We start from the raw sequence: 23,775 nt of genomic DNA, 5'->3' as shown, positions 1-23,775 counted from the left end.
TTTATAATATAGTTTATATGAGATTACAGTTGTTTTGTTTATAGTCCATATGTTACAATAGATATATAATGTGACTAATGTATAGAATAATAAAGTTAATTATAATAGACATTGAAATCTGAGAGTAAAAAATGAAGTGTTTTTTAACATTAGTTATGACTCTTGACAATACCATAGACTAACTTGACTCAATAAGTGAAATATTTACAAATAAAATACTTACAAAATGTTGAAAACGATCTTTAAAATAGCTTTACATTTGAACTGTGTCATAATACTTTAAAATTATAATAAATCTGAAGACATGACATGAGTAGGTAGAATGTTATAAAAACAGGTCCTAATATAGTAAGTACTGAAAATAGGCCTAATTTTCTCTTACCACAAATAGTTTACAAATCTATGTGTGAAATGAAAGTTAAACGATACATCTACAAAAACAGTACATGTAGAAAAACCTTAAGGGAGGGTGGAAGAGAAAGAAAAAGTCAATTCTAGGTATCTGTGTTTCAAAGTAAATTTACCTTAAAGAAAGCCCGGTAGTGATTACATGCTTCCACTCCAACCATGACCATTTCTGGTTAGATTTGAAGTTTACCTAGCAAATGCATGCTGTTCGCGTAAGATAGAATGGTAATTTCTTCCTAGAATACTCCATCAGATTCTTTCTCATTTAGATATCGTCTCTACTATATAGGATCCCAAACATAATTGAGGCATAATTGAGGCCTGCTACTTTACAATAGAGGGACATAGCACAAATTGGACGCTAATCAATATTTCCCCTTTCCTGAAATATTGTATTCATTATATACCTATGTAATCCTTGTTTTTATTCACAACTAGAGAAATGTTTGTTTACATAACCGGAGTTTTTATTCAATGTGCTAATTCAGTACTAATTAATACACATATAGACACAAGCATAGTCATTGTTTGCATGTACCTTATTAATCTCTTATCACATTCAAATTTTGTGCTTAGGTCTATGTTGAGTTCACATGTGTGTACTATTCAATGCTCCCTAACACCTTGCAATGAATTTTGAAAAAATATGTAAAGTTAGGATCCAGATATGTAGATATTCTGAGTTGATTTATTACCTCTACAAAGTACAGTACTTATTTTAAACTCTGTCATATTTCTTTATACTTACCATGAACTAAATGACAAATTCGATAAGCTGAAGCTGCTATTCCAATGTGATAGCATTTTTTCCTTTACTGTTGTGCTGGATGGGGTACTTTTTGGCATTTACAAGGTTCTTACAATGTATCAAATATATTATATTTGAATTCACCCCCCCAACATTCTCCCTGATCCCTCCCTCCCTCCCCTGATTCCTGGAATAGTTTCAACAGGTTTCATTTTTGTGTTTACATACATGTGTACACAGTATTTGCCCCATATTCCCCATCCTACTCCTTTTCCTTACTACCTTCTCCCACCCTGCCCACTGGTGCCAACCATCCCCCCACACTGGACAGGACCTGTTCAGCCCTCCTGTTGTCCAATTTTGTAGAAGACAGAAAAGAAGAGATAAAAAGAAAAATGTAACATTTTTGCTTGTTGAAGTTCAAGATTTTGGGAACTAATCATTTTAGATGAGATTAATGCCCTGATAAACAAAGCCTGAGAGAGATTACCTCTCTCTCTAGCATGTAAAGATAGAGCAAGAATGTGGTTATTTATAAATCTGAAAATGAGGTCTTTTGAGAATCTAACTATTTTCCTACCCTGATCTAAGTCTCTCAGCCTCCAAAACGGTAAGAAATAAAAGTAGGTTGTTTAACCCACTCAATCTACTGCATCTTGAAAAGCAGCCTAAATGAATAAAGTACAAAAAATGTTTTACACATTAGGTTTATTTGAGGTACTGTATTATACACAAATTTGTGCTTGGACATTTTCTTGTCCTGTTTTACCTTCTTAAGGAGAAAGAGTCATTTATTTGTATGGAGTATTCATTGTCCTATGTCTCATCAAAATTATTTTTTCTTCTAAGTGTCCACAATTCTCCACAACATCCTTTGAATGAGAATTCTGTGTTACTCAGTTTTCCATCACTATGAAAACATACGTAAGACAATCAACTTATAAGGAGGAAAGATTTCTTGTAATGAACAGTTTCAGAGTCTTCATTCCATCACTATGGGCCTGTGGCAAGGCAGAGCATCATGGAGGAGTGAACATGGAAGAGCAGAGATACTCTCCTCACAGTGACCAGGAAGCAATAAAAGATGACAATTATAACAATGTCCCTCTATCTAAACCTATCAATCTATGATTCTATACGGATCATGAGATCAGCATTTACATGATCCAATTATCCCCAAAGGTCCAACACTGAGCATTGCTGAATTGGGAGTCAGCCTTCAACACTTTGAGGGACACTTAATATCCAAACCAAAGAAAATTCTAAACTAAATTGCTTAGTTTCCCAGAATACCCATGGAGTATTTGCATGGAGCAAACAACACCAATATTTTCAATGACAATAGGTCGAATGTTGGAAAATAATTTCAAAGGCAATTAAATTTTAGGGCTATGATAAAAATTAAATTAAAGATGTTTTTCCATTCACTTTTTGTTGTGCTAAAAACACAGAACTTACAGTGGTAATAGACATTTTCAGTCACTTATTCTAATGCAATTTAATGTAGAAGGAAGGATGGTTATACAAAGGCAAAATGGTTATGCTCACTCTCAAGAAAAGTTCAGTTTATTCCTACAGATAATATTTGAAATATAAATTAAAATATCAGCGGGGATAAATAGTGACTTTCAAGCAAATTTCAGGTGCTTTCCTGGGTCTCTCTAATATATTATACCTAATCTCTACAGTAATGATGTAAGGCACTTATTGGTTTTCCATTTCACAAATGATAGAATAGAAACTTGAAAAGAATGAATAAGTTTTCTGAGGTAACATTTACTCTTTTCACTAAGCCATGCTAAATAACTTGTATAAGTTAGTTACTTCAACCTATGATTTGTGAAAAGATACAAATAATGAACCAAATGGTTGACTTAGAAAAGGATGAAAAAGTAAAAATTAAAATAAAGACAGGCTCCACATTTCAATCCATTGCTTCATTGAGAATTCTAGTCTCCCATCCCAGAATCCAGAAGTCTCTTCTCCAGTGTGAATTGCCTGTTTAATATTCCTGAAGACATATATTGTAAATGTGAATACTGAAAAATCTTGAAGCAAAATAAATACTGAGAAGTACAGCTATATAACAATCTTATGTACTAAGGAAATATCACTTAAAGAACGCTTATTATATAAAAATTGTATCTGTGACCATTAGTAGTTTCACTTCCCTGGGTTTAAGTAAACTTGAGAAGGCCTGAGGGGTTTACATGTAGGCAGCCAGCAAGTGCCTTAAAAAAGACTGTTTCTTTGGGTTTGCTACCCCATCGATCAGCCATGTCTAACAGTCAATCATGCAGTCAACTGGAAAGAGGAGCTCACAAGTGCTTGGCAGGATGGAGGTACATGGGAACAGCAATGAGCCATTTTGACAGCCCTAATGCTACTGCTTGATTTCTTTTCAAATAATAATAGTAGAGGGAACTGAACATTTTGAGTGTGTAAAGACTGTGACAGGAAAGCAGCAACATAAATGCTTAGTTATCAGAGGAAATGCCACATGTAAGTTATCATAAACATTTATTCAAGGAATAAATGTGTGAATAAATGCTTCCAGAACATGGAACACATGTCAATTTAAGCTCTTAACTAGTATGAGGCTTGTTCTGTATCAAAGATCTACACTAATTTATATAAATCCATACAAGTGTAGAGATATGGAGATAAATGTGTATTAACCAGAGGGCTCTAAAAACGGTGGATATGGTATATTAAATTTCCCTTTGATTTTTTTTTAGGTTAACAGGTCCACTATCTATACAAGGAAGGATTAAGAACAGAAAGGTTTCAATACATAGCTAGTACAGCTCCAGATGAATGCTTCACAAACTAAGAATGGCAGTCCCCTCTGGGTCTTTTCCTTATCATGTACTTGTTGTATTGGGTATTCATTGTGATGTTACAAAAGTTCTTACAATATACCTTAGTTAAATTCACCCCTACCATCATTCTCCTTCATCCCCTTCTTTGTCCATTAAAATAGTTTCAACATTGCAAGGATGGCTGTGCTGCTGAAGGCAAAGTCTGCCTGTCAATGAATCTCAGTAGAATTCCAGGCCTGCACATGAGTTTGTATACCTGAGGATTCCCAGTAGGAAGGACTTTTATTTTGTTTTCACAAGACTCCTCCATGGGCCTTTTAATTCTCTAACAGTTATTTTACACTTTCCATCTTGTGAATTTCCTTAGGTATCATCAGAATTAAGAAAAAGTTAAGAAAATTATGAGATACAGAAAGCTCATCTTGTCTGCCCTCCTGTTCTCTAATTTTGCAAAAGAAAAAAAAAACATTTTTGTTTGTTTAAGATAGCTGCAAAGGGAGTTTCTTTGTGACATTTCCATCTACATATGTATTATAAACTGAATTGGTTCAGATCCTCTACTTTTCTTCTTTTTTCTTTGGTCCTACTTGGGGAGGGACTGGTATTAGTGTGGAGGTGGTGGGGATAGGGCATGGGAAAGTGAACATAGTGCCAATACTGTGTACAAATGTATGTAAATGGAAAAAATGATATGTTGAAACCATTCCAGGAATGGGTGGAGGGGGTGAATTCAAGTATGATATAGTTTATATACTGTAAGAACTTTTGCAAATGTCACAATGTTCCCCCACCCAACACACCAACAATCACAAGAAGTGAGTCTATCTTATTTATGAATTTATTGCGTGCAGTTTTGACCAAGCACTGCAAAATAATAATAGAAGAAATTTCAAAAACAAAAATTTCAAACTCCTGCACCCATATTGCACAATTCAATTGGTGTAGAGAATCTGTCAGTTAGTAATGTGTGATTTTTAGTTGTGTTTAAGTCATTATATAACCGGCTAAGTGTTTTCCTACCCTTTTGTTCTGATCTCTATGTGTCCTGAGCATGCAGTTTTTCTTCAACAGCTGTCTCATTGGAACGTTAGACTCATGAATACCAAACAGCTACTCTGAGTATGTGCACACACACCCACATACGCATACACTCACATGCATACATACATCTATGTATCTATCCCTGTATATGTAAATAGGTAGATAGATAGATAGATATCCAGGAAGGAGGGATAGAGCCCCTGTATCTGTCAGTGAACAAAAGTGAAGTTAGAGAGTATTTTTATGTTTCTGCAAAATAATATTTAAGTCTTTATGAAGCCCTATAGGACAAACTGACAAATAAAGATAAAAAAATGTGTTGCAAAAAGTAGGGTGATAGGACCCTAATGAAATTAAAGTCTCAGTTTAATATCCTATGACAGAGGAAAGAAGAATTTGAGGGTATGGAATTTGTTTCAAGTTGATTCCTTTTTTGCACAGATAATAATTACTTCCAATATTCTCCAAAACTTCAGAAAAAAATGTTTTCTCCTGGAAGTCCCGTATTTTTAACAGTGTTTGGGGCAATAGTGATATTTTTCCAGCAGGTGTTGAGAAAGATGATAACCGTTTAAACTACAATCGATAGTCAGGACCTGGCAGGAAGGCCATGCACTGGCCCTCAGCTCTTCAGTCCAGATCCAAATCTTCAGAACTACATGGTTGGGCACTTTTCCTCCCACACTGCTGCAGTGGGAGCTGGGGCTATTTCTTTGGATTTTAAAGGGAAGGCTTCTTTCCACAAGAAGAGTTAGGCATATAAAGACAAATGAAAGGAAAATGACATAAAGAGTTAAAAAAGTGGATAGGAAAGTTAAGTCTCTCCAAAATGATTATTTTATTATACTTTCCTTATTCAGACAGGACAATCTCAAGTCAATATGTGAGACATAAAACATTCTGAAACTTGAAGTAATCATAACAACACAAACTGAGCACAAATATTATAAAGGTGGTGCTATTTTTGATAATCACCTTCTAAAGTGAAATTTTGTTTAAAAATAAATATTGTTGCCTTTTATATGGAAGTTACAAAAGTGAATGAGTTAAAAAAAGTTCTCAAGAAGCTTGCATTCCAGGAACTTATTTTTCAATTGAATACATTTACAACATATTCTTTTTTATTTCTCAGTCAATGTTTTCTTTGTGATGTACTGACTCAATGATTTCATTTATTCTGATGTCCAAATATTTACTTTTCTAATACTTGATAAGCTCTGCTAATCCTTAGAACCTCTGTTATAAAGATCTCTATGATCTAAAGTTAAATTATAAGTTACCTGGCTGAAATAAAAAAATAAAATACAGATGTTAATAGAAGATCAGAGATGTAGGATATACAGTATAAAAATAATTTTGATTTTTGAATTAAAATTTGTAATGGCAATGTTATTTTTTCTATATAAGTTTCATAAGTGAATTTTGAAGTCAGAGATATTTGTCATATCACAATAATATAATTTATAGCATGAATTCATGTGTAGGGAATCTGGTCGGGTTCCTTGCATAAGGCAATGATTACATGGCCATATTCTTACCCTAAAGGAGTTCTCAGCATAGAGAAGAAATAACATGTGAGCAAAAGAAGTACATTCTGTATCTATTTTATGAGTGATGTAAACAAGCCACTCAAAGATCAAGGAGATCAGTTATATCCAAAGTGTCCAGGTCATCAAATAGAAATTTTCGGGGAAGGGCAAGCCCAGAAAAGTGACAGCTTCAAAGGGAAAGTACTGTACAAGTTATACTTGGGGTGTTGGTAGATTATGATAGATGATAGATAGATAGATATACATATATGCAAGTTTTAAAGAAAAATGCAAATTTAAAAAGAGATAAATACTTAAAATAGTTGGTTAGTGAAAAGTGTAAGACATTAAGGGGAATTGTAGGACATTTCATCCTAAGAAGAAGGAAAGGATTTCAGAATAAATTTAAAGCAATTGGAGGAATATGAACTTGCTTTAGATTACTTTACATGAGTTATATTTAATCAGATTGAAAGACTAATGATGATAATTACAATATTTCCTGCCATTCATCAATTCAAAATTCAGCAATAAATTATCAAGGAGCTACTGCATTTGCTAAGCAATACCAATTACCAATATTTATATATTACCAATAGTTGCTATTGCGATTCAGGATGCATGGAGTGAGTTATAAAAGAAGAAGAAAAAATAAGTTAATTTTTTTACTAGGGATAAGTTGGTCAACATTGATTCTAACCATTTTTTCCTTTATTACTGTGTTGGGTGGGGGTACATGGTGGCATTTACAAAGGTTCGTACACTGCATCAAACACATCATTCTTGAATTCACTCCTTCCCCCACTCTCCTTTATCCTCCCTTCCCATATTCCTGGAACTGTTTCAACAGATATCGTTTCTGCATTTACATACATGTGTACACATTTTAACCATTTTGATATGTAAAACTATTTCTACCATTTCATAGTCCATGAAATGATTTTTCTGCTCTTTAATAACTGGTAATTTTTGTCATAAGAAAAGTACAGTTGTGAAAAAGTCAATTAATTGCTTTTATTAATTTGATGAGCATCTTTATTTTATTTTAATTTATATGCAATAAAATACACATAAATATAAAATTCATGCTAATTTCATTTTAATAGCCCCACCTATCGCTATAATAAATAGTTTAGCATACAACATTGACCTACAATTTTGCCCTTTTAAAATTATCCTCATATGGTTAAAATTTGATAAAATTTTGTCTATTAGGACAAGCTATCACATTGCTGAGTAGGAAAATTACCTGACTTCCAAGGTGTCTATAAAGTACTTTGTTAAATGATGACCATAAAGTTATCTTTCAAATGTGACTTTTCAGTGAAAATAATAACAGTAATGTGCCTTTACTTCCATTTTTTGATACCCCAAATATCAATCATTAATACAATATTGGTATTTACTCAATGTGAAAAATCAAATATTTCAATTTAGTATTGTTATTGAAATTTCAATAACATCGCTCCTCATATATATAGAACATCTTGGTCATACTGTACCAGAAATTTTGAGTTGAGAGGCATGAATACAGTCTGCTTTATACCAACCACCTACAAAGAACACTTCACAAAGATCTCAGATATCACTGTCTGTGTCTGAACATAAAAAAAAACCTAACCAAAGTAAATTCTGGAGATTTTTTGGTTAAACAATCTTTATATGTCACTTTCTGTTTGTGTGCCTGTTGTTACATGATCACAAAATGGCTGCTGTACTTCCAATGACTACATATATGTTAAAGTCCAAAGAACATGTTAAAGGCAAGGCAGTGAGTACAGGCATTTTAAAAAAAATATCAACACTTTGATAAAAACTTCCAGTGGTCCTTCTTTTATATCTCCCTGGCCAGAAATGTGTAATAGTAACAACAAAGAAGCTGGAAAATCTCTCTATTAAACTATGAGTAAAATAACAACAGTGATAAAATTGTCAAAGTGAGAAATTGATATTGAGGATACAACCATAAGTGGTATCCACTCAAGTTCATTCTTTTTGTTTCTTAAATGCTTTATACACCGAACCTCTTCTGTTGCTATTCCCTATCCTGTCTGCTGTTCAGAAAAGATGTGGTTATAATTCTTTTCTAACAGAGACAAAATGAGATAAAATTTCTTATGGTGAATTGATGTTATGACACAGTTTTGAATTAAAACATTTCATCTTTTTTACAAAATAAGATCTTTATTATCGGTAGTTACTAATTAGCTGCTTCTGTCTATTATATAGTCAATTGTAGCAAAATTATTTTAAAACATGTTTATAATTTGTTATGCAAGCAAATATCATTGGCATTGTTACTATTAGTAGTTAGGGACAAGTTGTGAAGAAGATGCACTGACTACACAAATTCTACTGTCAAGGATTCTTCACCTTTTTTAGGTATTTTTGGACCATAATTTAAAACTTTTAAAGGCACGTGATATCCTTTTTCCAAGTATTCATAGTCAATTTCCTATGTACATAAGATTTTTATTCATTGTTGAAGTGATCTAAATTTGGAAAGGTTACATACAACTAACCCCTAATGTTGATGAATTTAATTCCACTATTCAGAATAGAGTACATGCAACTTCCTGAAGTCCTCCACAGAGTGCGTTTTTTATAGCTGATTGATTTCTGCTACAAAATGTGAAAAGAAAGGCCATTTTTCAGGATCAGAACAATTGTCAGTCACTACTGTGCACTAATGACTGGGGTTACAGAAAGAGAATGCAACCTACCTCATACTTTTTCTTACCTAGGATTTTGTAAACAAATAAATAATTGTTTTCCTTGACATAAGGATTTCATGCAGGTTTCCTATTTTCCAGAATTGACCATCTGGAGGATTGAACTGAACATAGGCACGGACACTATTGTGTACATTAGCCAAAATAAAGTGAAGAATTCCTAAGCCGCCAACTGTGAAGCAGCTAGTAGAAAGAATCATCAAACGCTATCAAATTAATCATGTTAAACACATTTTCATTTCCAATTAAGAACTGCACACTGGCACTTTATGCAATGTTTCCATTCTGTTCCTCAGACCTTGGGGTGACACTGGTGGATTTACGGCTCTTTGACTCAGCTAAGGAAACGAGTTCTTTTGTGTAGCAACTTGATCCTTTATCTACTGCTGTCACCACCTGACAGAAATTTTATACTCTGTAAAAAGGCATAAAAACTTTAATTTTCAGTAATTTTTGGATTATATTAAGACATTTTAAAACACAGTTTCTATCAAGGTCATTACTTTTGAGTATGTTTAATTGCACAGTACTAAGAGTTTAAGTATAAATTGCTAAATCCTTTCAGCTTTGAAGAAAATAATGAATATTTTATTTTATAACCACTCCTAATAGTTTATACAGTTACATTTTCACATTTAACGGATCTTCCTTTAAAGACGTAGTACGTAGGACATATAACCATAGGTCCTCACGGAGCACTGGGCAGTATGATACTGCTAATAAAAGGCCGCAGCACAGAGGTGTGCACTTCATTCAGTACACACTGTAACTTGAAGAAAGAGTAAAGAAACACAAAAGCAAACAAAATTAAATAAATGTCTATTCGTGTTTGAAATAAACTCTTTTTGTTGAGCAAAGAAATATTTACTTTACATGAATGCAACTTTTGTTGAAATATTATGTTATTGATATGCTTGCTTCCTGTAAAGCACAAACTACAGTAGGGCAGCATCTACACTACCCAGACATTGCGCTTCAAGGTCTGTGTTACCGTCCACGTGGATACACGTGCACGTACGTGTGCTACACTAAAGTGCAGGCATTCACTCACGAGCACCAATAATATGCATGATATGAGTACAGAAGGTAGAAACATGTTCAACACCGTATGTCTACATTTTGGCAATCATCTATTAAGTGAAATGGCATGTATTTATAAATAAATGTTTGTCTTTCTACAGGGATGATGAATTTAATGGACTAAAGCATATGTTTGTGCCCATATGTGTTTATACATACACCCATGTGCATACCTGTGTGTGCACATGTGTGGGGGAACATAACACTAACATCGCAAGGATTGTATTTAGTTTCTTTGTTTCTTTCCCCTCATGAGATATGTATTTAAAATGGAAATATCTTCTGTTATCTTTGACATAATGTCATTGTTGAGAATACAGAACAAAAAAGCAGCTCCATTATCAACTAGTGAGTCGATTATCTTTTTCAATTAATTCTAAGCTCATCTACTGCCCCAATAATGTGCATACACTTGCATGAACATTTTTGTCCCATCAATTTGATTACTAGACTAATGAAGGTTTTCCTTTCTAATTATTTAGTAGAATATTAGAACTCAAAGAACTTGTTGGTCACATACTCATTTTTATCACATTTTGTTACTTATTTTTAATATCTTCAAATTTCTATTTTATTTTATCTAATGATACATTACAATCTCTTCCATAATTATTATGCAGCTAGCACATAGATACATATGTCTTTATATACCCTTCACTTCTACATCTGTATGAATAAGGGTTTTTTACTGTTTAGCTTTAGAATCGAAGCGGTTATGCAATGTGTCTGGAGTCTATTCTTGGCAGTTAACTTGCATTTTGCAACACCTTAGAGAAAGAAAGAAAGCAAATAACCAAGACAAGTCCCCTTGTAAACATGATAATGACAAAAACTGGCAAGCAATTTAGCAGTACAAGGTACTGAGAGTGTGCTGAGGAATCACTTCAGTTGGATGTACTTCCTGGTCTAAGACAATTGAATATAAACCTGCGTCCTGGAGACATATAGAACAGAGCTCCTTAAGAAACAAGTTTCATGCTGCGAAATGAGGTGTGTAAGAGGCATTGCTGACAAACGTGGCTTCCTTAGGGATTTCTTATGTGGCTGAGCTGTTTGATGAAGATTCTACATGTCAACTATTAAGAGCGCCACGACTGTGATCATAAAGGACCCCAGAGATGCTACGCATCCTGGACCACTCCCTGCCTCTGCTGGTTCATTATCTGTATCTTTCAAATTTTAGTAAAACTTAAGAGTGATTTGTGACCATACATTTGCCTCAATTAAAAATGGATGTAGTTTTTCCTAGCTTTTAGTGAACTATTGATTGTCAATGAGGGCATTTGCTTTTTTAGGGTTTTTGATTTTGCTGATGTAACAAACCTTGTAATGCATTACCTAGTTTTCTTCATTCATATCTTGGCATGATACAATATATCATTATTTTGCCAAGGAAGAGAGACAGCAGAATTTGTATTCTTTCTTGAAAAAATGTTTATACCTTTGGAATAATTCTCAGTTAATTTCTTTGTTTTTTTATTATTCATTTATTCACATGTGCATATAATGTTTGGGTCATTTCTCCCCCCTGCCCCCAACCCCACCCTCTCCCCCCTCTCCCCTCCTTTCCAGGCAGAACCAGTTCTGTGCTTTTCTCCAGTTCTGTTGAAGAGTAGAAATAAGCGATGATAGGAAAGACATAGCATTTTTTCTATTTAAGATAAGGACAGCTATGCAGAGAGATTCCTAGCATTGTTTCCATGCACAAATGTATAACAACCAAAGTTGATTCATCTCTAACTGATCTTTACATTGGTTCCTGATCCCCTTCTCATGTTGACCTCTGTCACTTTAAGGTTTCTGTGTTAGTTCCTCTGGAGTGGGGACATCAAACGCTTTCATGTTTTGGGTTTTCTATCTAACCCTATACCTCCTGTATATGTAATTGCCTCAATACCTAGCAGTTCCCAAATGTATTACAGTTTCATAATTTATAAATAATATTTCTGCACACATATGTATATGTGTGTATGTATCTGACAATGTGACGACCAAATTCAAATGTAGTGTACAAAAATTTTAGTGAATCTTTTGCCAACTTTGGTAAGAATTAAAGCTATTTTGTAAACAAAACCTACATTTTAAAATTTCATTCAATTAATGTAATATTCAATATTTGTTTTAAACAGTATTTGTTTAAATATTAAAGGAACACTCAAATGTAAGTTTTGTGTTTACTGCTGTATGTGTAAATAATGGATGATAAAAAATCATAAAGAAAGTGGTTATTAAATCACATTGCTGAAGAAAACCAGTGAATGTTTTTTGGCAGCACGGGGTTTTTGTGCTCAGCCTCATGCTTGCTAGGAAAGCACATTACCACTTGAGCCATGCCTCCAAAGCCTTTTGCATTAGCCATTTTTCAGATAGAGTCTTGCTTTTGTACAGGGCTGGCCTCAGACCACGATTCTTCTACGTATACCACTCTTATAGCTGGGATTAGAGATACAGAATACCATGCTCAGCTTATTTGTTGAGATGAGGTCTCTAACTTTTGGGGGACTGGTCCTGATCTTTGCCTCCTAAGTAGCTGGAATAAGAAGACAGCATCGCCATACCTGTTCAACTGCAATTTTAAATGTGCTAAAATAACAATATCTAATGAAGTTTAGTAGCTAGAAATAAAAATAAACATTGCTTCAATTTATTACCGTAAGTACTTGCGAAAAATTTACATGCAAATACACTGACCTGTTTTAGGATCTACGGAGAAGTAAGGTTGTCCCTGGAGAATACTGTAAACCACCCGGGCACTGTTTCCATAGGTAGGGTCGTCTGCATCAGTAGCCGTCACCTGTAGAACAGAGGTACCTGTATATTCAGAAAACAAATTTTAGTGTGCGGTGGCATTCAACATATAGTAATTTGAATACAGAAAACAGGTTTGCTTAACTGTCTATGGAGGGCTCTAATGGATGTGTCCACTAAACTTAGTTCTTAAATCTCTGTATCAAACTTATTTCCTATACTTTCTTTCCCTGTCACCAACTGTACCAAAAGTCCAGAACAGATCACTTGTTCTCAGGTACTTTAGCATGACTCTGTGTGCAGATAACACTGGGAAAGGTATTTTTGACCCTTACAGAACTGGGTAGTCTTGCATCGAAACTCATAAATTGGGCTGGTATTAACTCTGTGGTTAAATCAGGGGTAGGGTGCGCATGTAGATTGTAGTGCATGCTTCATGACCATTCAGAAACCCAGAGAAGAAGTAGTGTGTGACTAAGGCGAGGAGTTGATGTCAACAAGATCAAAATAGCCCATTCAGGTCATTTCCACCTTTCATGCTGTTTTATTTTTACTGGACTTCTACTTACAAACCTGTCCCTTACGTGACTTATATACAACATGGACGTAACTATCTTTCCAAAATAGGTTTCATGCACGTGAACTGGATTTTTGAATATCAAGATGCATTTTAAAGTTATTTATAAGACTAAAAACATTTTTTGGGATCCTGAAATTATGGATGTATTATGCTGAATTCTTTGTGCATATATTTGTGACACAATTTGCATTATTAAATGCTTCTAAACCATTAGAATGGTAGTACTAATGAAAACTGATCTAAGTGTAATATGACAACCATTAATTAAGGGTTATGCAATTTTAATCACAGAATTAGTAGGTAAGATCACTCATTTATTCATGAAATTCAGTTTATGAATGATCTGATGATAAGCAAAAAATTCTACCTACTCAATTCTGTTATGTATCTAATAAAAACATTGCTATAATCAAGTGATCCTGCACGAAAATTTGTAATCATTTTGATACTAAGGTAGGGAAACGCTAACAATTTTCGGTTTGAAGTTTAGTAATACTTTAGGATCCAGTATGTGTTCAACTACAAAATTTGTGCTTTCATGTTAAAATGAAGATACAACTTTAAGGAAAGCTTATTCTGTTTTATGAAGGTATGCTAGAAAATTGAATAAAGTGTCCTTATTAGCAGCTAATGTATTTGGATTTTAATAACATACTGTGATTCTAATCTCTAAATATTATTTTTCTCTTGAGGTTTGAAGATGAAATATAATTTGTGGTTAAGCATACATGGAAGAAGAGGATTTTGTTATTTTTAATGTGATCTCAAATTATAGATTCATAAAACACAATGCTGGCAAAAATGTGGAGAGAATGGGTCGCATATACATTGATTTTGGATATGTGAGTATTTCACAATTCCTTATAAAGCTAAATATACAATTACCACACAACCCAGCTAATTGTCCTTCACATTTATACCCAAGAAATAGAAACTTACATTCATATATAAACTTGTTTACAAATATTTGTGGCAGATTTCCTTATAATAGTGAAAAACTGGAAACAACCTCAATGTTTCTGGATATGACAGTCTTTAAGCCAACTCTTCTACAATCGCAGAATGGAGTGCCACTCAGTGCAAAACCAAAAATGAGCAGACTATTGATACTTGCAACAACTTTTGAATGAATCTTCAGGTTATAACTTTAAATTTAAAAAGTCAACATTATAAGATTATATGCTGTATGATGACATTTACATAATACTCTTAAAATGTCAAAATTTTAGTAATGAGTAACAGATTCAGAGTTACCAAAGCTCTCAGGTAGAGAATGAAAAGAGGTAGGTTTGGTTACAAAAGACAAGAAGGATCCTTGTGATGTTGGAACTATTCAGAATTTTGATAATAGTGGTGGGTATGGGACTATTCATAGGTACTATAATTGTATAGAACAAAGCATCTCCCACCAAAAATTTATGCAAGTAAAAGGGAATATGTCTAAATAATATTGGTAGATTGTATCACTCAATATATTGATTATAATTTTTTAAGATACTGCCATTGGGAAAAGTAGGTAAAGGTATAAGGAATATCTTCATATTTCTTTGCCTACAACTGCATGTGAACCTACGATGATCACAGCACCAAGTGCTGGTGGCTCACACCTGTAATCCTAGCTACTCAGGAGGCAGAGATCAGGAGAATCTCACTTTAAAGCCAGCCCCAGCAAATAGTTAGGGAGACCCTATCTCAAAAATAACCCATCACAAAATGTGCTCTTGCCTCAGAATGAAGTTTGTCATGAATTTTCTAAGCATAATACTAAACCTTTTAATTTGGTTAAATATTTTTCTACTTTAACTTGTCAGAATTGGTTATAGAGACTGTGTCTATAGTGTCACCTGACATATACCAAATTTTCATTCATCCAATTTATTTTTGTTTGTTTAGAAATTGTGCTCAAAATTATTGTGGTTTAATGGTTTGATCTCTAACTGGTGGATCCAATCATAGAGAAGTGATTAGATTATGTGTGTGTTAATTTCATCAGTGGATTAATCCATTCATGTGTTCATAACTGGATGGACCATTTGAATGTGAACCTAGTTAAAGAAATGTAGGTCACAAAAGGTAGATCTTTGAAGGGTAACTCGCCCTCTATCTTTCTCAGCTTGCTGGCATCATGAAGTGAGCAGTTCTGCTCCACTATACCCTTGGCCATGCCCTTTTTATCATGATACTGTCTGTCTTATCACAGGCCCATAGCAAAGGAACCAGCCAGCCAAGGACTGAAATCTCAGAAACCGTGATCCACAATAAATCTTTTCTCAAGTTTTTTATCACAGTGACAGAAAGGTAGCACACAACTTTTTCCATGCATATCACTAGATAGGGATTTATAAACAGAAGGTGGCTTAGGAGACATTTTCGTTGCTACTTGAAAAAATAAGATTTGTAGTTAGGTACCCCAGTCAGTCTCTAAATTTGTGACAGGCCTCTAATGTATTAAAAATGTTATAACATATCAACCAAATTATTGATCTCACAGGAAAAATGTGGAGATTATTGAGTTTCAGGAAAGAGAAAGTAGTATAGGAAATAGTAAAATCATTGTCACTGAGAAATCACACATAAAATCCTTAAGTCTTTAAACAAGTTCTGGTCCTGAAATACTGATTTAAGCCTAAATAGTTTTAATGTCTAAAAAGTAGTTTCTGAGCAAACATTGCATGGAAAACCTGAGAAAGACAAACTGTAAGATCACACTTCATTTGCTGTGAAAGGCGGGATTGCCACATGAAGGAGAAAGGAGCTGTTCTGCTTCGAATGAGGTGTCTATCAGACTCTAGCCTTGTTAAATGAGGGCTGGGATGTGTGAAGCAGTGACAAGTGAAATAAGGACTGAGAAGAAAAGTAGACAATATAAAGATGTGTTGCCTGGTGGTGTGATCCAGCAAATTTTTAAGTAATAAAGTGTAGGAAACAGAGCAGAGTAAATATAGTAAGTCTCCATCCTGGCCAAAATATATGGTTAACAGCTACACATATCTGTGTACAGTGGATTTCACAGGTATTTGGTAATTCTGTTTGTTTGAGAAACAAAAAGCAGAAATTATCTCCTGCACTGTACTGTGGTAGTGTCTGAAGGCATCAGGGTGCCATTCTGAGTGCACAGATTAATGTGAACAGCACAGCCTAAATAAAACCCAGGATGCCAGAGGGTACAGTGGCAACATCAAAAATGGAAAAGAAATTCCCTCACTCAATACTTCATCTGACAAGGGACTTCAGGAAAATGTAAAGAAAAATATATTTTTATCTTAATTTTTGGCTTGATTGAAATATAGATGAAAACATTTTAACACCCAAATTAGTATATTCAGAAGTTCTTCTACATTATAACTGTCTCCTTTTAGTCATTAATGCTATATACTAATGTTTATGCTTCAATTTCATGTGTTGAAATCCTAATGTGCAATGTGCACTTGAATGTAGGGCCTTTGCAATGTGGTGAGACCTTATAAGTGTATTTATTCAGTGCCCTTATAGAAGAGATCCTAGGGAGCCCCTTCACCTCTTCTTTCACATAAGGATGTAGTGATATGACCTTTTATGAACCTGGACATGGGCCCTTACCAGACACTGAATGTGCTGGCACCTTAACCTTGTTCTTCCCATTTTCCAGAATGATGAGCCATAAATTTCATTGTTTAACCCACTCAGTCTCTGGCTTTCTATTATAGTAGCTCAAAGACAATGAACAATTGATTCTATCAAACAATGGGTTATGGGTTGAACTGCTTCTACTCAAAATTTATATTTGCATTCTTAACTCCTAGTACTTCAGTATGTGGCAATATTTGGAAACAACACTATTGTACATATAATTAGGTAAGAAGAGGTTATTTGGGGATGATTTGAGCTCTTAAAATAATGTGACTCAATCACTTTAAAACTATAAAATTTTGAGACACACATTCAAACACACAGCCACAGACAGACACATGCACACACATATGGAGAAGACCATGTAAAAGTAAAGTTAATGATTGAAGTGATGTGTCTGTAAGCCAAAAAATAGCAAAGATTGCTCTTGAGGTATGGGAGAGGGGAATGAAAACATTGCTCCTTGCTGTTTTCAGGGAGAGCATGGCCCTGGTAGCAACTTACTTCTCAACCTAGGCTATAATAAATTTCTGATGCTTAAATCAGCAGGTCTGTGGTACTTTTGTGTGACGATCACAACAAATGAATACAGTATGTTGTACTTTCAGTGGGAGTAAATAATTTTTATTCTCCTCATTTGCAGTTGCTTTTAACTGAGTCTGTGAGATAGAGGTCAAAAAATGGTGGACAGTTTTCTATGTACTTTGATACAAGATGCATGACACATGAAGAAAATCAAAAGTTATCTTCACAAGTAGATTTAATTGGGTAAAGATTAATATTTGATGTTTTTAAGCATCAGGTATGGCGAGTGATCTTTATTGCTTTCTAAAATTTTATGTGAAAAATATCAATATTTATGTATATCTAAGAAGTCTCCAAAGTTGAACCATTCAATTCCTTAATCCAAACTAGGTACCAAAATTGTGCAAATAGTAGAAAAGAGAAAATTATTATTCTTTAGTGTTAAACTTGCAATGAGAATACTTAAAATAATGCCTAAAACTCTATTATTCCATCAGAATATTAAAAAAGGAATCTGATTTTCTCTGGGAATTATTTGGATTTGATTAATAATTATTAAACCGAGATTCCCTTCCCTACATAACTGACTTCCTATGAAGAAAAAACCATAGAAGTTACAGAAACACTGGCTGTTTTGAAACTATTTCTCTTGAAAACAATCAGTAAAGAAATACTGCATTTTTAAAGTTGCAACAGCTATTTGTTATACAATATTTTCATACTAAATATTTCTTATGGCTACCACTTAGCTATTTTCAGGCTAGGGATTAATGCATCTCAGCTGATGTTTTATAGAAATCTAAAAAAGATTTAAGTACATAGAAAAGCTTTCAAAATATCTTTTCTACAATAAAACTTAAGTCTTGCTTCCTTTGGGGATTGCACTGTGTCATTCTTTTCACTTGGCATCTTTTTGTACTGTTGCTTTATAAATAGCACATGTTTTATTAAGTTGCATATCAATGAGAAACAGAAAGACTGGACTTCCTTGAAAATCTCTAAAGACCAATGTGAGATATTTAATAAGGCATTTTAATATCAAGCAAATACTCTCTGAGATTGCAAATTGCTATGCATGACTTGTCAGAGTTCACAACTCTGTTAAAACCTCCAGAGAACCGATGTTGAACAAGAACCTTGAGTAAAAATAAGCTGAAGATTTATGAAGGCTGAAAGTACTTCTCTGAAGAAATCTCTTAGGGTTTAATTCTCAGAAGATTTTCCCAGGCACTGTGCAAAATGAACCGTTATCAAGACACAACTTACATTTCACTCTACACAGGAGGACTATGATTTCACCAACAGAGCAATAACGCTAGTCTCCAGTCACTGTGTGATTTTTAAAGCTTTATTCACTCAAGAGTCATGAGATTAAATAATCTTTCTGTAAGAACAGTTACAAATCAGCTAGACTGGATATCAACACCACTATTTAAACTGCTTTTTAACTGTATATTTAAATTATGGCTGTTATTAATTTTTATGTAATTTCAATTAGATCTGTTTATTAAACTACTGAATGTGAAATTTCATGATACTCAAGTACCTTTTATAATCTTCTCCTTAATTGGACAAAAGATATTAAGGACATGATTTAAACTCATGTATTGAGTTAAAATAATATGGAAAAACCCTATTTACAATTCACTTAATTTATTAATGTGATCCGTCTGTTGAGAAAATTACATATAACATAATTTTATTGATGGTGATTACTAAGATTCAAGAATTTCTCAGGACAGCCTTATCTATTTTGAAAGTATCTGTGTGATTGTTTAAAAATTATTCTATTGCTCCACCCAGTCATATTCTGTTGAATCTTGTTTAATAGTTAAAATTTCCTGCCATTTTCTTCTATGTGTCTCTAGATGATGTGTAGTGAAAATGCACTAGCATCTACCTGGGGAGAAGCTGCTTTATATTCCAACCTCACAGTCAAAGGACAAGGCAGTAAAAATATCTTTTTTTTTCATTTTTCTTTTATTATTCATATGTGCATACAAGGCTTGGTTCATTTCTCCCCCCTGCCCCCACCCCCTGTAAAAATATCTTAACAGATGAGTATGTGTGATAGAATTAGGAGGAAGCCACCTCCAGGAACTGAATTTTTGGGCTCCTCACATCCACATAAAACCGTTCATAATTCCCTCAGAGTAAGTGGTAAATAATATAAATATATTTATAATTATATATAATATAAATATAATAAATGCACCTGCCTATAGTGTTTGATTAATTTCTTATCCAGTGTTTCTCTGCTTTGTTTTCAAGACTGTAACACCTATCATTGATGACTAGCCTTCCTTACCAACTGAACATTGGGGAAGGTATAATAAAAGAAAATTGTAAAACAGCAAAAGCCTGCCTTCTCCTCTCCAGTTCATTTTCCTCCTTATTCCTTTTATCCCCAACTCCTTCTGCTGTGAGTGGTGTCTCTATCAGCGACTGCAGTTCTGCAATGCTTCCAGCTCCCTCTTGGCTGTCCACTCTAGAAGTCTCCTCTTCTGGGTTAAATAATACAAGAACCTCAAGCCTGGGGGTGGGTACATTAACTCCTTCATTGGTTCATCACACTCTACTGACTTTTCGGTTCTACTATTTTTGTAACTTATTCCATATATTTAATCTTGTATTAATCTAACTGGCAATGAATTTTGTTTTTCTGACTGAACACAGATACAGAATTTCTTAGATGATTTCTCCCCAAAATTGATTCATCTCTTTCTTCAGAGTAATGAACATGATCCACCTAACATAAAGATTAGTTTCTAAAGTTAACTCTAATATAATTAGTACTCTCAGATATAAACAAAGGTGCTATTTACATTCAACAAATGAAATTTTCAGTATATTCAGATTTGACAGGTATATCATTTAGAGACCTATTAATTGAACGCTATACAAAATGATTAGATTTTAGGGAAGAATGTTTTTAATGAAGAGAAAACTTATATTCACATGCAAGTATTTAAGCATTTAAATACTGCTCAAACTACTCTACCAGTTTCTTTTTTATTTGTGGAATATTTTAGAAATCATCTTTGAGAGAAGATTTTTCTTTAATTAATGGAGTTGAAATATAGTAATCTCAGTATCAAGAAAAAATGCAGTTTTAAATATGAATTTATGACCTAGCTGTTTTATAAGAATTCAGCATTTCTTATAAATTTAATTGGCGTTTGTAGCAATTAAATCCATAATATTGTTCTTGATATTTAAATCAATTTATTACTGAAAATATTATTTATATTTATAAACTGCCTTACCTTGTTAAAAATATTCCATTTCAAAAGTTAACATTTTTGCTAAGTTTAACATTGTTCTGAATATACTGTGCTTTAGCTGAATGTTCATTCACAATAGCAATAAAGCAAAACAAATCTAAACAAACAAGCACATGATGATAATCAGCAAAACCAGAAATACTTTGACATTATTCACTACTGTTTATCAATAATATTTAACAATTGCTAGATGTTATGTCTATCCATATTATATAAACTACAGATTAAGTACATTTGTGATATATATGTGTGTCTATGTATATTTCTATATACAGTCACACACACACAGAGATATGCAATCATTTAGTTAAATATTTTAGGTAGAACTTCAGCTTATGTATTTTTTACCAGCTAGTTAGAATAATTCATTAATAAAATGTGTATATTGAATAAACTAAAAATAAAATGTAATAGAAAGAACTACTCAGATGTAACTAAAAATGTCCTTACTTATTATTTTTGCTTCCACTAAGTCCACTAGTCAAGTGTAGCCATTTTTCTTTATGACACAACTTATTGTCGTATTATAATATTAAACTATCGATGTTATTACCTTTGAAAATAATACAGTGATGCACCATAATGAAGTTGAAGAATATGTGCACTGAAATTCCCTCAAGGCTTCTTCCCATCATACAGTTTTAATTACATTATTAACTTTAGTTATGATAATATAACTTTTATCACTAAAGGTAAAATGGTAAGTCCCTAACTTTTGCTTCATTAATTTAGAAAGCAAATATTGTGGCTCTAATAATTTAAAGGAATTATATGTAAGTTAGCATTTTTTCTCCCTTGGTTTTTGTTCTGTAATCTTTGGGTCATTATATTATGTTGTTCTACAAAATAATTACTTCCATACTTTTATATGGTTTAATTTGAGAAATTCAATATAGAAACGGGCAATGGACAGACCAAATATAATTCTAGTAACTGTTATCTTGAGGAGTCAGCCTAGGAAAATAAGCAGCCGATGAACTAGGTACTATCTATAAATCAGATCTATAGATATTTTTATTACCATTAGTTATAATGCAGTAAATCACATAATAATCCTAGTAACAATCAGCCACAAATGATCAGGACTTAATAATTAACTGACACCTTTCCTTATTTTATCTTTCATTTCCAATTTAGGTCCATGTGGTCTACTTTTAGTCAGTCCCACCTATAGCTTCCCTACAGGACAGCTTCTAATCACGGCATTATATGAAGCCTGGTCTTTTATTCATTATACAGATCTCCTACTTATTTCCATGTTTTTGAGTCTATGCCAAATGCAATCAACATTGACTGATACCTTTGTTACTGTAGGAACTTACTAAGCAGACTTTTTTCCTTATTATCATTTGATTGGTCTTTTTTATGTACAAGCATTACAAAATCAAGAATAACCACTATTTGATTATAAAAAATACTATTCTATGAGGAACAGCATGATTGGCCAAATTAAAATGATGCAAATGTCCACATTTCTAAAGTTTTGCCACTAGAATGAGAATGTTCAAAATGCCAAAATTGAAAATCTTTTTAGAATTTCTTAATGCACTTGACATATTTTTCACTCATTATTGCCTGTATCCAGTTCATTCTTTTTCTAGAAATATAACACACACAGTTATTACTGTTTTACTGACATTAAGCACCTAATAAATAAATAGTTCAAAGTTTTCCTAGTCTGCAGATATTTGAAATTTTTAAAATTTTTCAAGTCCTTCCATATGTGAAAACCATATTTCCTCTTATATTTCATCATTTTGCTATCAGAATCAATGTATTCTTTTTTATATAGCTGCATAGTTGTCATGGAGATATACATGACAAATTTTTAAGTAGATACAAAATTGCATGTCTTATTTGTAGTATATTCTACACTTTGAATAAGTGGAGACAAAATTCTGAAAAAGATAAAAAAGATACTGTTATGCTTGCTTTTTTGGAGGGAAAAGACACTGAAATTGTACTTACCTCCCTGAAAAAAAATTGTACTTTTTTTACTCAAAATATCCAATATGATCAATAAAATTAACAAAAATAGATTCAGTAGCATGGGTCCCCTACTGTTCTTTCAGCTAAGAGGTATGAGTATATGTCTTGGAACAGTTTTGCAACCAAATTTGCACTCTGGTACATGCACAGGTGTGTAGTTCATGCACACAATGAGACTGCAGCTGCAAAGACATGGAGAAGTTGGTAATGCTAAGAAAGGACTCAAGAAGTTTGCTTCACCACACTTAATGTTCTGGGCATTGTCCAGGTGTACAGTTAAATCTCCAAACTAGTTAGCCAATAATACTCTGCTATTAATATTTTTATTTACTTGATTAGATATTTTGAAATGCTCACTTGGATATTAAAATACAGAGTACCATCCATATGATATTTTCATGTTCACATATTTTAAGTGATCTATAACATGTTTTTAAATAATTTGATCTCTGGTTAGAATTAGTTTTCATATTCATCATGACAGAACACAAGAAGAATCATCACATGTAGATGAAGCAAAGAACAAGAAGAAAAACATCTGATATTTTAATATGACTTTCATATAAAGACCCTTTTATGTGACTTTCATGTAAAGACCCTCTGTGGTATCCTTAATTCCAAACTGTCATCGACAATAAAGTACTACAGTAACCTTGTTTTGAGGAAAGAGGTGGCTCAGT

General features: G+C 33.3%; 1 protein-coding gene across 4 annotated transcripts in view; it reads right to left on the bottom strand.

The window, feature by feature from the left end:
* Positions 1-23,775, bottom strand: part of Cdh18 (cadherin 18) — a 467,108-nt gene that overhangs the window by 199,819 nt on the left and 243,514 nt on the right. For 3 of the 4 annotated variants that reach the window (XM_074077698.1, XM_074077700.1, XM_074077701.1), the window contains exon 4: positions 13,052-13,171. In XM_074077698.1, coding sequence (XP_073933799.1) covers positions 13,052-13,171 — 120 coding nt within the window. The remainder of the gene's footprint in view (positions 1-13,051; positions 13,172-23,775) is intronic. The other variant, XM_074077699.1, reaches the window with a different exon arrangement.

The sequence above is a fragment of the Castor canadensis genome, chromosome 6 (assembly GCF_047511655.1).
Source record: "Castor canadensis chromosome 6, mCasCan1.hap1v2, whole genome shotgun sequence".
In the NCBI taxonomy this organism is placed as follows: domain Eukaryota; kingdom Metazoa; phylum Chordata; class Mammalia; order Rodentia; family Castoridae; genus Castor; species Castor canadensis.
Note: the sequence above shows the minus strand (reverse complement) of the source record. Positions and strands in the feature narration are given on the sequence as shown.